This window comes from Glossina fuscipes, unplaced genomic scaffold, assembly GCF_014805625.2.
Source record: "Glossina fuscipes isolate IAEA_lab_2018 unplaced genomic scaffold, Yale_Gfus_2 0, whole genome shotgun sequence".
NCBI lineage: Eukaryota > Metazoa > Arthropoda > Insecta > Diptera > Glossinidae > Glossina > Glossina fuscipes.
Window position 1 is genome coordinate 27,326,732 of NW_023998414.1, and position 13,299 is coordinate 27,340,030.

Genomic DNA, 13,299 nt, shown 5'->3' on the forward strand with positions numbered 1-13,299 from the left:
TATAAATAATAAAATTGCAAATATAGCTTAAAAGAATAAATCACCTCAGATTTGATTTGGAGCGTTTACAAAAATCGTTGTATGAAAAAACTTTCCTTCGTATTTGCTCGAACATGCGCTTGAATATTCGACCCAAACTAGAGAGTTGAAAAGTAAAACATTTTTTTTTGTTATGTAAGCCCGATCAAATGCTAGTCCTGATTGTTCCGAAATCCAATGTTCAACATTGTAAGAATTGCTGGATTAAAATTACATTTTAAGACTTGCAAAGAAGCCCTTTGAATTTTTTTTAAACGAACGTACGCGATTAAACTCGAATATGGTACAAATTTGCATATTCCATCTCCTACTTATTCATGTCTTACACTAAGTGGGGTGGTGCTTTTTCCAATCAATCTAGACTAATTCTGATAAAATTTTGATGGAATATTTTTCACTGTTCACTGTGTATCTCGCAGAAAAATCACAATATATTTTGAGGGCTAAAGCCCGTACCTAGTGCTGGGGTAAGCTCAGCGACTTCAGATTTGGTTTCACAAAAATTTTTTTCTTATTTACTTTTCTTATAATCTCTATGAGAGTTTAAATTTTTTTTTTGTTTCTTTGTTTCACAATTTTAAACACAATTTCACAAATTCTATGAGAATCCTTGAATTCAAATGATCGTTCATTTTGTTTACATTTTTTCTCTTATGACAATTTGTAGACTTCAACTTTAAATTTTCGTTGCACTTGATTAGTAAATAACTGAAAATCATGTTTTCTTTTCTACTTCAAATATAAATTAATTTTCTTGATTTAAAGACCTCGAATAACTAAATCTTTCTAACTTACTCTTGCACTTACAAAATTTGACTTCAAGTTCGGCTTGAGCTCTCATCCTGTTCTGATTTTTCTTTACGGTACTTTTTCCCTACTTAATCCTAATTCGGCCTAACTTACTCTAGCGCTCCCTCTCAGAGACCAACAACCTGCGAGGCCAAAACGAGGTACGACTTTGACTCCTCACAATATATAGTAAGTACAGTAAACTCGTGCGTAAAAGCCAATTATATGATATAGAAACCGGATAAAATATGTATACATTAGGAGTAAGGCTATTCATCTATTTAGCCTTATTCATCCATTCTCTCATCCGTCTATTTATGATCTTTTTTATCTTTTAGACTATTCACGCTTATAAAAATTTTTGAACGTTCTAAAGCTCGACATATGTATTGCTAATTGTTGACTAAAGAACAGCGTTGCATAGGCGTTATTTGCCTATAAGACAAATCTTAAAAAAAAAAACTGCAACCTGCAGTCCATGATAGTATAACTAAAAATTGGAGTACACATATATCAGCATCATTGAGACACACAACGAAACCAGTAGGCAAAAACTTATGCTCAGCAACAGATACTTTAAATTAAAACTTCGTAAAGAAATTTCCGACCGATGAACTAATGTGACCACAATAAAGAAACACATTTCATATATTCAAATTCCAATGCGATTTATGAAGGAATAATAAATTAAATCTGAAACTAATTATTGTAAAATTATTGTAAAATCCTTGAATTGACATGTAAGTCCATTAATCTTTTAGATTTTTAAAAAATTTCTTCTTCTTATTCTTCTCTTCTCGTATAATTTTTCTGATAACCTGAAGTCATGCCTTGGGTTATGTTATGATAAATTATGAAACCCCAAATTTCATCAGAGTTGCTGCTGAACAAAACCACTCTGTGTATTAATTACATGCAATAATAATGATGTACGGTTATCAATTACTCGTAGAGAAGTAATTGAAAGGCAATTGCTTGGTTTGTCATTGTATGTCAATAAATGAGACATTTCCCTGTTTTTTTAATGGTTGAATATTAATATACATTAAAAGAAAAGAAAAAAATGGCCGATTTCTTAGATTCCGAAGCAGAGGAATCCGAGGTAAATACTTTTGGAATAGCTTAAAGATTATGGTGCGTCCAACTTAATTTATGTATGTTTTCAGGAGGAAGAAGAACTTGAAATTCATGAAAGGAAAAAACTAAAAAAATTGAAGGCAATGGCTGATAGTAGCGAGGAAGACGAAGAAGGTCTGTGCGGTGTCAGATATTTTTATGTATTGAAGGTTACATTATATTAGAACACGTTTTTTGTTTATATGCCTCGACATCATTTTACGTGGCCCATGCCACTCAAATCCCGATGAGATCTCTAGATTGTGATCGCATCTAATTTTCAATCCAAAAGAATTGCTCGAGGTCATTGCACATCGTTTGTAAGAAATTTAATTTAACTTTTGGTTTCCAAAATGTGATTCAACGTATATTTGATTTCAGTCAAATTTTGTGTATCCCCATTATAATTCTTAGTAATCTTTTCGGAAAACTCTCTCCCACGTTTCCTATAATGACTCATATAATAGAAAGAAAGAAATCTGGCCCAACTCCGACAGTTCCCGCCGGACGCTAACTTTAAACCTCCTATCAAGCGAGTATATGGGCTGAATATTTATAGACTTTTGATCATTATAGTCCGTGACCTTTGAGAAAATGTTCGAACATTTGTGTGATGCGAAGTAACCAAATTTCACGCAAGCATTTAAAAAATACAATAATCTTTTGCCAATAAAAGTGATTTAAACATACATCAATTTTATGACTTCGAAATACAATATTAAAGTAAAAGTATTTATATATAGCCACCCACTCTTGAAAAATTGCGGGCACGCAATAAATTTCTTATGCTGTACTAAAAGCTGAAACATATATATGTATATGTCGGTGCGTTCAGTATGTAATAATTTATGCGTTCGTTTACAATTTTATGCTAGTTGGAACGGCCTGACACCTGATCTGCTTGATGCCTTCGGGTCAGGTGTATGAAAGAAAATAAACTTTGTTCCCTCATAACAATCTAAAGCTAACATAAGACCAAAAGTTTGTTTAAAGAAAAAAAAAACGTAATTCTTTATCAAGACAATTTTGAATGTTCCCAATCGGCCAACTAACACATTGAAAAGTGACGAAAAATCAACTCTTGAATGTATTAAGAATAATAATTCTGCAATTCCGATCGGATAGACTGTTCCCTACCCTTCTTCGTTGTTTATCAAAAAAGTCCTTATAATAATTATATAACAAACAATAATTTTAGCAATGTGTATAATCAGTTTGCCGAGCTTTTAATTCCAAGTGTATGAAAATTGTTATAAGAAAAAGGAGTTTAGAGTGAATTTCATTTTGAAAATTGAAATATTTAAATCGCATAGTTCTGGAAGTTTTACAATTGAAAGCTAAAAATTGTACTTTCAAAGCGCATTCCAACTGCTTTTTAATTAATGAACTTTGTAAAGTTGTAAAGGATATAGGAATTCGTAGGCAAACCTGTATCGGCAGAGTATCAATGTAAGCCATACTAAAAATATTACAAGTTTGTTGTATTGCAACCGTCGCAATTTTCAATGCCATATTGAACAGAACATTAAGAAGATTGTCAGAGCTCGACCTTTAGATGGAACAAAATAATTCTCAAGTTACGCGCGTGAAAAACATTTAATATGATTTTTGTGATCACTTCTTAACAGCTAATTAGCTAATGAATACAACAAATAAAAATGTTTTTCCTATCACGATCACTTGAAAAATTTACCTTTTTCTCGACAATTGTTTTTGTAATTGTAAATGAGAAAGTTGAATGCGTTTACATAAACACATATTATATATAAGGATTTCTTTTTTTCTTTATTTATTATTAGACGATGATGAAAGGTTGCGAGAAGAATTGAAGGATCTTATTGATGATAATCCAATTGAGGAAGGCAGCGACGGAGAAGACACCGATAATTCCAATTCATCGAAGAAAAGAAAAAAATACGACGATGACGATGACCTAGATGATAGATTAGAGGATGATGATTATGATTTACTTGAAGAGAATTTGGGTGTCACTATTGAGAGAAGAGTAAGTATAGTAATCTTAATAATAATTAATATACACTACTATTAATTTGTAATGGAAATTTTTATAGAAACGTTTCAAACGCCTTAGAAGAATTCAAGATGAAGAAAGTGATGGCGAAGATCATGTTGACGAAGGCCTCGCGAGAGAAGCTATAGCTGAGCAATTATTTGACGATAATGAGGTAAGCTATCTTTTGTTTTGTTCTTTTCTTTTTTTTTTTTAATGGTATAATAAATTCCACTTATCGCTTAGTTTAACACTTAGATCGATATATCGAAAGATATAATTTTATTATTTCATTTGTAATTTATTTTATTTATTTATTTTAATTCTACTTATACATGAAACTCGACTAAACAAATAACAGTCGACTTCAATTGGCACTTAAAGCAAAATTTATATTAAATTAATAATAAAACTTAGTATAAGTACAATAAAACAAATAAGACGAAAAAAAAAGAAAAAAGGCATGTACACAACCAGCATAGGGCCATGAAGCAACAGTCGGACGAATGATAGTTCTTGGAGTCAATAATACTTTTTAATTTGTTTTCTTTCGGTATAATAAACGGTAGATTCTATCCCAAGTTCTTCGGGATTTTGCATATACATATGCACAAATTTAATACACCATTGTACCGCAAATGGGACAGTGTATAATAAAAGTAACCCAAATTAAGAGTCATAGCTCAGCAATTGGCAATAAAACTAAAACAGACGTACTCGATAATAAATTTCACTAAAGATGTAGGTAAGCCATTGGTAAGGTACATTTATTTGGTCACGTTTGGTCCACCAAATTACTTAGCTTAACGTTTCGTGGAACCCGGAGCACTATAGATGCAAATTAAATATGTATTTACTGTTAAGCATTACGATCAGATCGCAGAAAGACATTACACACTGATCATTATATCTGATCATTAATCATTGTAGTCAAAAGACATAAGTGAAATTTTACTAAAGGATTGGCGAAGATCCAAGCTCGATATATTCTCGGATCGAAGAAAGACCTTCCTATCATCCGAAAAAGCCACTGCCCAAAGATCATTTTTGTGAATAGCAAGAAGCAAATTCAATCTAAGTAAGACTTGATATTTCACAATAATATCTGTAGAAAAGTATCAATTAATAATAACTTTTTCAAGAACGATTTCTAAAATACGAGAGAAACTATTTGAAAAAAAAGCTCATATTATTAGGTTAATGACTTTGGCCCCGCTGCTTATTTCTTTTTGAAATTTTATTGCCTGAAACCATTGCTAGGCATGGCTACTGTCATCACCGATTTTTTAAAATTTTTCACAAAAGAAACCATTTTTGAGTGTCGTTATAGCAATGGAAGCACCTTTCGAACAAATAATAAGTCATCCATTGAAATCCGTATTAATCGGAAGGAGTAGTGCGTGCTAATGACAGCGACGAAAGTAGAACATTTCAGGTTAGAACTGCAAACATTTCATCGGCGAGCTCTACTCTGTGGGACTGTATTTCTCCAGGCTGAAAACTCAGGATATCATAACTTTTGACATGTCACGCCCATTTTTTGTCTTAATGGCATTCAATTATTGTTGATAGTTTTTCTTAGTAATAGCTTCACTTTCTCCCTCACGGCCGGCCACCATGGATATTCAACTTTAACGCCAATGTTAATGCCTCTCGTATTACTTTTTGATATCGTTACGCATCTATCGTTTATCAGTGAAGTGAAATTTTGGCAGCACTACTGTACTTCAAGTGAAGCAGGAAAAGTAAACTTTTCCATAAATTGCGTTTTTTTTTTTTAGACCTGAACAAGGCCTATTCAAATCAATAAGAAACCATACTATATGTGCTTTTGTCTGATAGGTTGTACGATGGCATATAGCTTAAAGAGAGTACTTTCAAAGGAAGAAGTAATACTTTTACTCAGCAACATACAGTACTCTGCTTACTGCTTATTCTCTTAGAAAACAGCGGAGCCAATTTCATACAAGTAATATATAAAAATAACATCGGTTCCCATGTTTTCTAAGTTTAACGATACCATTAGTGCAAGTGCAAGAATAGAATCACATTTGCAGATATTGGAACAAGCTCCACACCCGAAAGATATAAGTTAAAGTTGGTTTAGTAAGAGCTTCAGCACGATTCATAAACAATAAACTATAGTAAAATGAAACTAATGCACCACCTTTTTCGAAAAATATCAATTCCGAAAAAATGCAGTTAGAAGTTTGCAATTATATCCAATCCTAATATATATACCATCAGATAAATTTTGAATAAATAAAAAAAAAAAAAAAATTTCATTAAAAGTAATAAAATTTATTCTCATTTTGTATGTTATATATAGAATATCGAACGTCGTTCCGAGAAAAGTCAAAGGGAACCTGAAAATTTCGACGAGGAGGAAGATACAGATTCAGACGCTGACGACTTTATTGTTGATGATGAAGGTCGACCTATAGCAGAGAAAAAAAAGAAAAGAAAACCAATTTTCACTGATGCGTAAGTATTAAAAAAAAAATTTAGTTGTTCACGATCCGCCATTCGATGCCCTAAACCATTTCATTTAATACAGTTATTCATATAAGGACCTTTCAAAATAAGTCGTTATATCGAAAGTGACCCGATATAAACCATGTTCAATAGTGCTCGTCTTTGGGCGAAAACATACAGGCATACAAAATTTGTTAAAAATATCTTAGAAATTGTAACCTGTGCGCTGAGCATAAGAACATATAGACAACAACAATACCTGGAGAGATAGGCAGGCAGACAAGCTTAGATTCAGAAAGTGATTTTGATTAGATGGGTGCAGTAACTTCTTCATCTTCTTGGTTGTGGCATACATCCACACAAACTTAATATTTTCTTCCACCACAAGCAAAAAAAAACTTTATTCGAACCTTTTACGCCTCACCACAAAGAAAAGCAATAAAGTATCGATACTCTATAATATTAGGTGGATGTGGTGGATTTTTCCAATTTTTTTTACAAGTACTTTGTTATCGTCCACATAATATACAAGGACATTTTTGTCCTTGTCATATCTGTTGTAGTTTATGAGTAATGGGCAAAAAACCCAATTTTTATGCTTCTAAAGATTGAGGTATACTCGGTTGATGTTGTACGGTACGCGTACGTATTGACCGATTTAGTTAGCCCTTGCAACAGCTCATAAGGTCTTTAACAAATTTAAGGTTGCTATCTTAACACTTACGACCTGAAGAAATGAATGAATATCGGAGATCGATTCAGATTTCGACAATTTGTTTGTGTGAATGTTTGCATCCATTTGGAAAAAATGAATGTACCCTTAGTCTTCGGTGGCGGGTTAAAAAAAAAAAATATAAAATAATTTCTATTGATTACTCTACGCTTAAATGAATGATTGCAGTTGAAACGTCCTTTTTAAATATTATACAATTGATATCATAGTTTTACTACAGTATATGATCGATTTTGAAGCCCATTCCCATTTGCATATATTTTCAAAAATTTGATAATTAATTTATTTTTTATTATTCCAGTTCCTTACAGGAAGGCCAGGATATTTTTGGTGTTGACTTTGATTATGAGGATTTCTCAAAATATGACGATGATGAATACGAAGATGACTCTGAAGCTGAGGAATACGATGAAGAGGGTGGAGAAGATGACCGCGGTAAAACAAAAAAGAAGTCGGTGAAAAAGAAAGTGCCGAAGAAAACTATATTTGATTTATATGAACCAAGCGAATTGAAGCGCGGACATTTCACCGACCTTGATAATGAAATCAGAAAGACCGACATACCTGAGCGTATGCAATTAAGGCAAATTCCCGTTACCTCAGTACCGGAAGGTTCGTTGGAATTGGATAATGAAGCCGAGTGGATCTACAAGCAAGCTTTTTGTAAATTACCCGTATCACAGCACGATAAGAATGAAATATATCGCGAGAAATTTAAGAAACCGCCTAGTTCAGTTGGTAAAATAAAACAAGCTCTAGAATTCATACGAAATCAACAACTTGAAGTGCCCTTTATAGCCTTTTACCGTAAGGAATACATCAAACCCGAATTAAATACAGATGATTTGTGGAAGGTGTATTATTTTGACGAGAGATGGTGTCAATTGCTGAGCAGGAAGAATAAATTAGTGCAGCTTTTTGAAAAGATGGCAAGTTATCAGTCAAACGAAATCATAAGCCAAACTGAGAATGATTTACCCGATGACATCAGGTTAATTAAAGATGAAGATTTAGATCGATTACGCGAAGTGCAAACTATGGAAGAGCTGAGGGATGTACACATGCAATTTTTACTTTATTATTCACATATAATACCAAAAATGCAAGAAGAACAACGAAGAAAAGAAAGAGAACTTAAAAAGCAACAGAAAAGGGAACAACGACGCCAAGCAAATGAAGAAAATCCTGATGAAGTGCAATTGACATACGATAGTTCCGACGAAGACGATATACCCGAGGAACATTTAAAACAAGCTAAGGACTCTGGCCCATACGCAATGTGCCGTAAGGCAGGTATTTGTGGATTTGCAAAAAGGTTTGGCTTACGACCTGAGCAATTTGCTGAAAATCTTCGCGATAGTTATCAAAGGCACGAAGTCGATCAGGAGCCAATAAGTCCTTCAGACTTAGCGAAACAGTATCTAACAACAAAGTTTATGACTGTTGATGAAGTGATACATGCAGCAAAATTTGTGGTAGCAAGGCAAATCTCTAGAGAACCTTTGCTAAGGAAGACAGTTCGAGAGGTATTTTTTGAACGCGCTAAACTTAGTGTCCGGCCCACAAAAAGGGGCATGAAAGAAATTGATGAAAATCATCCTTGCTACTCAATGAAATACTTATCAAATAAGCCAGTGAGAGAATTCGTTGTAGATCAATTCCTTAGACTTGTAATGGCTGAAGATGATAAACTATTAACCATAACTATATCCGATCAGATCGAAGGAATTACTACAAATTCTTATATTACAGAATCAAAGCAACTTTATCAGCGCGACGAATTCTCAAAAGTGGTTCAAGAATGGAACTCACTACGAGCAGAATGCGTGGAATTGGCATTGAAAAAGATGGTCTTTCCAGACTTAAGGAAAGAATTAAAAATTATTGTTCTCGCAGAGGCGAAGGAACATGTCTTAAAGTCTTGCTGTACAAAACTATCGAATTGGCTTAAAGTTGCGCCATATCGACCCGATTTTTCTGACGAATTTACTTTCGATGACTGGGGCGCACAGAAAGGAATACGAGCAATGGGATTAGCATATGCTCCTGATTATTCTCAAGCTGGTTTTTGTGTAATAACTACGCCTGAAGGGGACGTTAGTGACTATCTAAGATTACCACACATATTGAAAAGAAAAAATTCTTATAGACCTGAAGAAAAAGCTCTAAAATTATCGGATATTAAGAATTTAAAAGAATTTATTCGTAATAAAAAGCCTCACGTCATTGCTGTTGGTGGTGAATCGAGAGAAGCCCAAATGATTCAAAGTGATATCCAAGAAATCGTTAAGGAATTAATACAAGAGGAACAATTTCCTTGCATTGCTGTTGAAATCGTAGATAACGAGTTGGCTAAAATTTACGCAAATTCACAGAAGGGATCCTCAGATTTTAAAGAGTATCCCACATTGTTAAAACAGGCCGTGTCACTGGCAAGAAAAATTCAAGATCCTCTTGTAGAATTTTCGCAATTGTGCGGCGCAGATGAAGAAGTTTTGTGCTTACGTTACCATCCACTACAAGATCAAATTTCCAAAGATGAATTGCTTGAATATTTATATATTGAATTCATTAATCAAACAAATGAAGTAGGCGTTGATATAAATATGGCTATACAGAATGCGCACACATTAAATTTGGTTCAATTTGTATGTGGACTCGGACCACGCAAGGGTCAAGCTTTAGTTAAAATTCTTAAACAATCTAATCAAAGGTTAGAAAATCGAACACAGCTGGTCACGTTGTGTCACTTAGGTCCTAAAGTGTTTATCAATTGTTCAGGCTTCATCAAAATCGATACCAGCTCTTTAGGCGATAGTACCGAAGCCTATGTAGAGGTATTAGATGGAAGTAGGGTTCATCCTGAAACGTATGAATGGGCTAGAAAAATGGCTATAGACGCTATGGAATATGATGACGAAGAAACTAATCCAGCCGGAGCGCTTGAAGAGATTTTAGAAGCACCCGAACGATTAAAGGATCTTGACCTTGATGCTTTTGCAGTGGAACTTGAACGGCAAGGTTTTGGAAACAAAAGCATAACATTGTACGATATTAGGGCAGAATTGAACTCTCTATATAGAGATTTTCGCAATCCATACCGTTCGCCAAATTCCGAAGAATTATTTGATAATCTGACGAAAGAGACTCCAGAGTCATTTTATGTTGGTAAAATGGTTTTAGGTACTGTGACAGGTATATCACATCGCAAGCCGCAAGGAGATCAGCTAGATCATGCAAATCCGGTCAGAAACGACGAAACAGGAAACTGGCAATGTCCATTCTGTTTAAAAGATGATTTCCCAGAATTGTCTGAAGTATGGAATCATTTCGATGCAGGAGGATGTCCAGGACAAGCTACTGGCGTCAAATTGCGATTAGATAATGGTCTCTCAGGTTTTATTCATATTAAAAATCTGTCAGATAAACATGTAAAAAATCCGGAAGAACGAGTTCAAATTGGTCAAGCAATTCACGTAAGAATTATTAAGATAGATGTAGATCGTTTTTCAGTTGATTGCTCGTCAAAAAGTTCCGATTTAATGGATAAAAATCATGAATGGCGACCACGTCGCGATCCATTTTACGATTATGAGCAGGAAGAAAAGGACAACCGTAAGGAGAGTGATCATAAGCAAGTGCAAGCTAAACAGCAGTATGTTAAGCGGGTAATAGTTCATCCATCATTCCACAATAAATCATACGCTGAAGTTGTCAAAATAATGGAAACCATGGACCAAGGCGAAGTTGTAGTTCGACCTTCGAGCAAGGGATCAGATCATTTGACAGTTACCTGGAAAGTTACCGAAGATATTTATCAGCATATTGACGTCCGGGAGGAAGGAAAAGAGAATGCTTTCAGTCTGGGTCAAAGCTTGTGGATAGGTAATGAGGAATTTGAAGATTTAGATGAAATAATTGCCCGGCATGTAAATCCAATGGCGGCGTGCGCTCGTGACTTACTTAATTATAAATACTACCGTGATACAGGCGGAGGTCTTAAAGACAAAATGGAAGAACTTTTAAAAGAAGAAAAGCAAAAAGATCCACGCAAGATTCATTATTTTATTTCTGCTTCGAAAAATTACCCCGGAAAATTTTTACTATCCTACTTGCCAAAAACTAAATGCCGACATGAATATGTAACCGTGATACCGGAAGGATTCCGATTTAGAGGGCAGATATTTGAAACTTTGAACTCTTTTCTAAAATGGTTCAAAGATCATTATTCGGATCCTATTGTTTCAAATACCCCAATATCAACACCTCATGTGCAAGTAAGCGTACGTGCTAGCGCCAATCATGAATCTAGATCTATGACGCAACAAATACCACAATCTGTCCACACACCGCATTTTTCAAGTACTCCGGGCTATCAAGGAGGATACCTGAATACCCCGTATTCACCGAGTGGACAAACCCCATTTATGACGCCATATACAACGCCACATACATCTCAAACACCACGTTACGGCAACAGCACACCCAGTCCAAGCTCTGGCATTTCCAATATTAACTACGGTCGTCAACAGCACCATTCTAAAGCAATAAGAGATTCATCATTTAACACAATTTCTCCTAGATATGATATGGAAGTTCACAACAAAAATAGATCGCATCGCAACAATGAAAGCCTTGAATGGCAAATGGCTTCTGATTCTTGGGCAAGACGAAAGCGTACACCATCGTCTTTGCATACATCACATAACACATCAAGTGAGTTTTCCCACTTAACAAGAGCATCTCCCCGTTCTATGAACATTGGTGATTCAACTCCTTTATATGATGAAAATTAAGTTATGTACTATCTATTTGAGTAATTATAACAAACAATAAATCTGTTCATTTAAAAAAATAAACCTAGATCAATTTATAAACATAGGTGTAATTAATTGATTTGTAAAATGAATGCGTGTGAACTCTTCCAAAATATAAATTAATAATAATAATAATAATAATAATAATAATAATAATACATTTGACAAACGTGCTTTCAACAACATAAGTATACATGTTATATGGCATATATTTCACAAATTTAATGCAACTTAACTTGTCGGCACAGTAATAATGCTCATCTTTTCAGAAAATGAAACATATTATGCTAAGAGTAATTTTTGTTAATAATTTTCGATATCCTTTCCGAAGTGTTCGTATATTAAAAATGCCGAACGTATAGATTTGAAAGAAATGAAAAAAAATATACTAAAATGACTACTAACTTATTTTTCGCATTGTTTGGAACTTTAGTGAAGCGAGCGGATGTTCTGGTGAGATGATATAATTGCTATGAAAAGGACTTGACTTAACAAATCAAATTAACTTAAATAAATTGAATCGAAAAATTGAAAAATGATTAAAAAAATTTGTCAAATACCTTCTTAAGATAATGCCTTTCAGCCGATAATATCATTCGTTGGTCGGTAATTATGACTCAATTTCGATCAACGGCGGCCCGGATATGATGAGTGAGACGATATCTAGTATGCGGCACATATTTAATTACATATTTTTGCGATCTAATTCAAAAAAACGGTACAATGCTAAAATATTTTTTAAAAGTTTTCTAGTTGTTTTGAATGAGGAAAGCAATTTCAATTGATACCCAAATTGTCGAAACTAATTTAAGCTCAGCCGAAATTAGCATGAAATCTTGTCAAAATGTGTTAAGAGAGGAGAAACCATCTTTTAACAGCTGTTACATTTTCGTGAACTCAAGTTTGGAAAACATTTCTCATAACGTGCATTCCCCTTAAACTTAGTCGATCTGTTCCTAAGTTTACACGCCTTTACAATTACATATGAAATTCAGTTAAAATTCGATTGACTCTCCGAAGTAAATCTAATGCGAATTCTTATTAAAAAATTAATACAAACTATATAAAGAGAGGTAAAAAAAATAAAAAATTATGTACACATCTAACACCGAGTTAAAGATCCGAGCTGTGAGTGAACGCTGTAAACCCGCTGTAAACATGTCAAACCATGCTTCTCAACCGATTATAATAAAAAAATTCATTTGATTTTCGAATGATAATAAGATGTTAACGAGATTGCAAATTAATTCAAATATGACGTAGGCAATTAATTTGATATTTGGAATTAATTTGATAGAATTTAAAAAATCCGATATTGA

At 33.9% G+C, this 13,299-nt stretch overlaps 1 protein-coding gene across 1 annotated transcript; it reads left to right on the top strand.

The window, feature by feature from the left end:
- The first annotated feature begins 1,820 nt into the window (after nt 1–1,820).
- Nucleotides 1,821–12,055, top strand: LOC119633914 (transcription elongation factor SPT6). Its single transcript, XM_038027746.1, has 6 exons — nt 1,821–1,930; nt 1,995–2,079; nt 3,744–3,949; nt 4,017–4,130; nt 6,285–6,439; nt 7,465–12,055. Exons 1-6 carry the CDS (start codon nt 1,892–1,894, stop codon nt 11,957–11,959), a joined length of 5,094 nt encoding a protein of 1,697 aa, XP_037883674.1. The 5' UTR covers nt 1,821–1,891; the 3' UTR covers nt 11,960–12,055.
- The last annotated feature ends 1,244 nt before the right edge of the window (nt 12,056–13,299 follow it).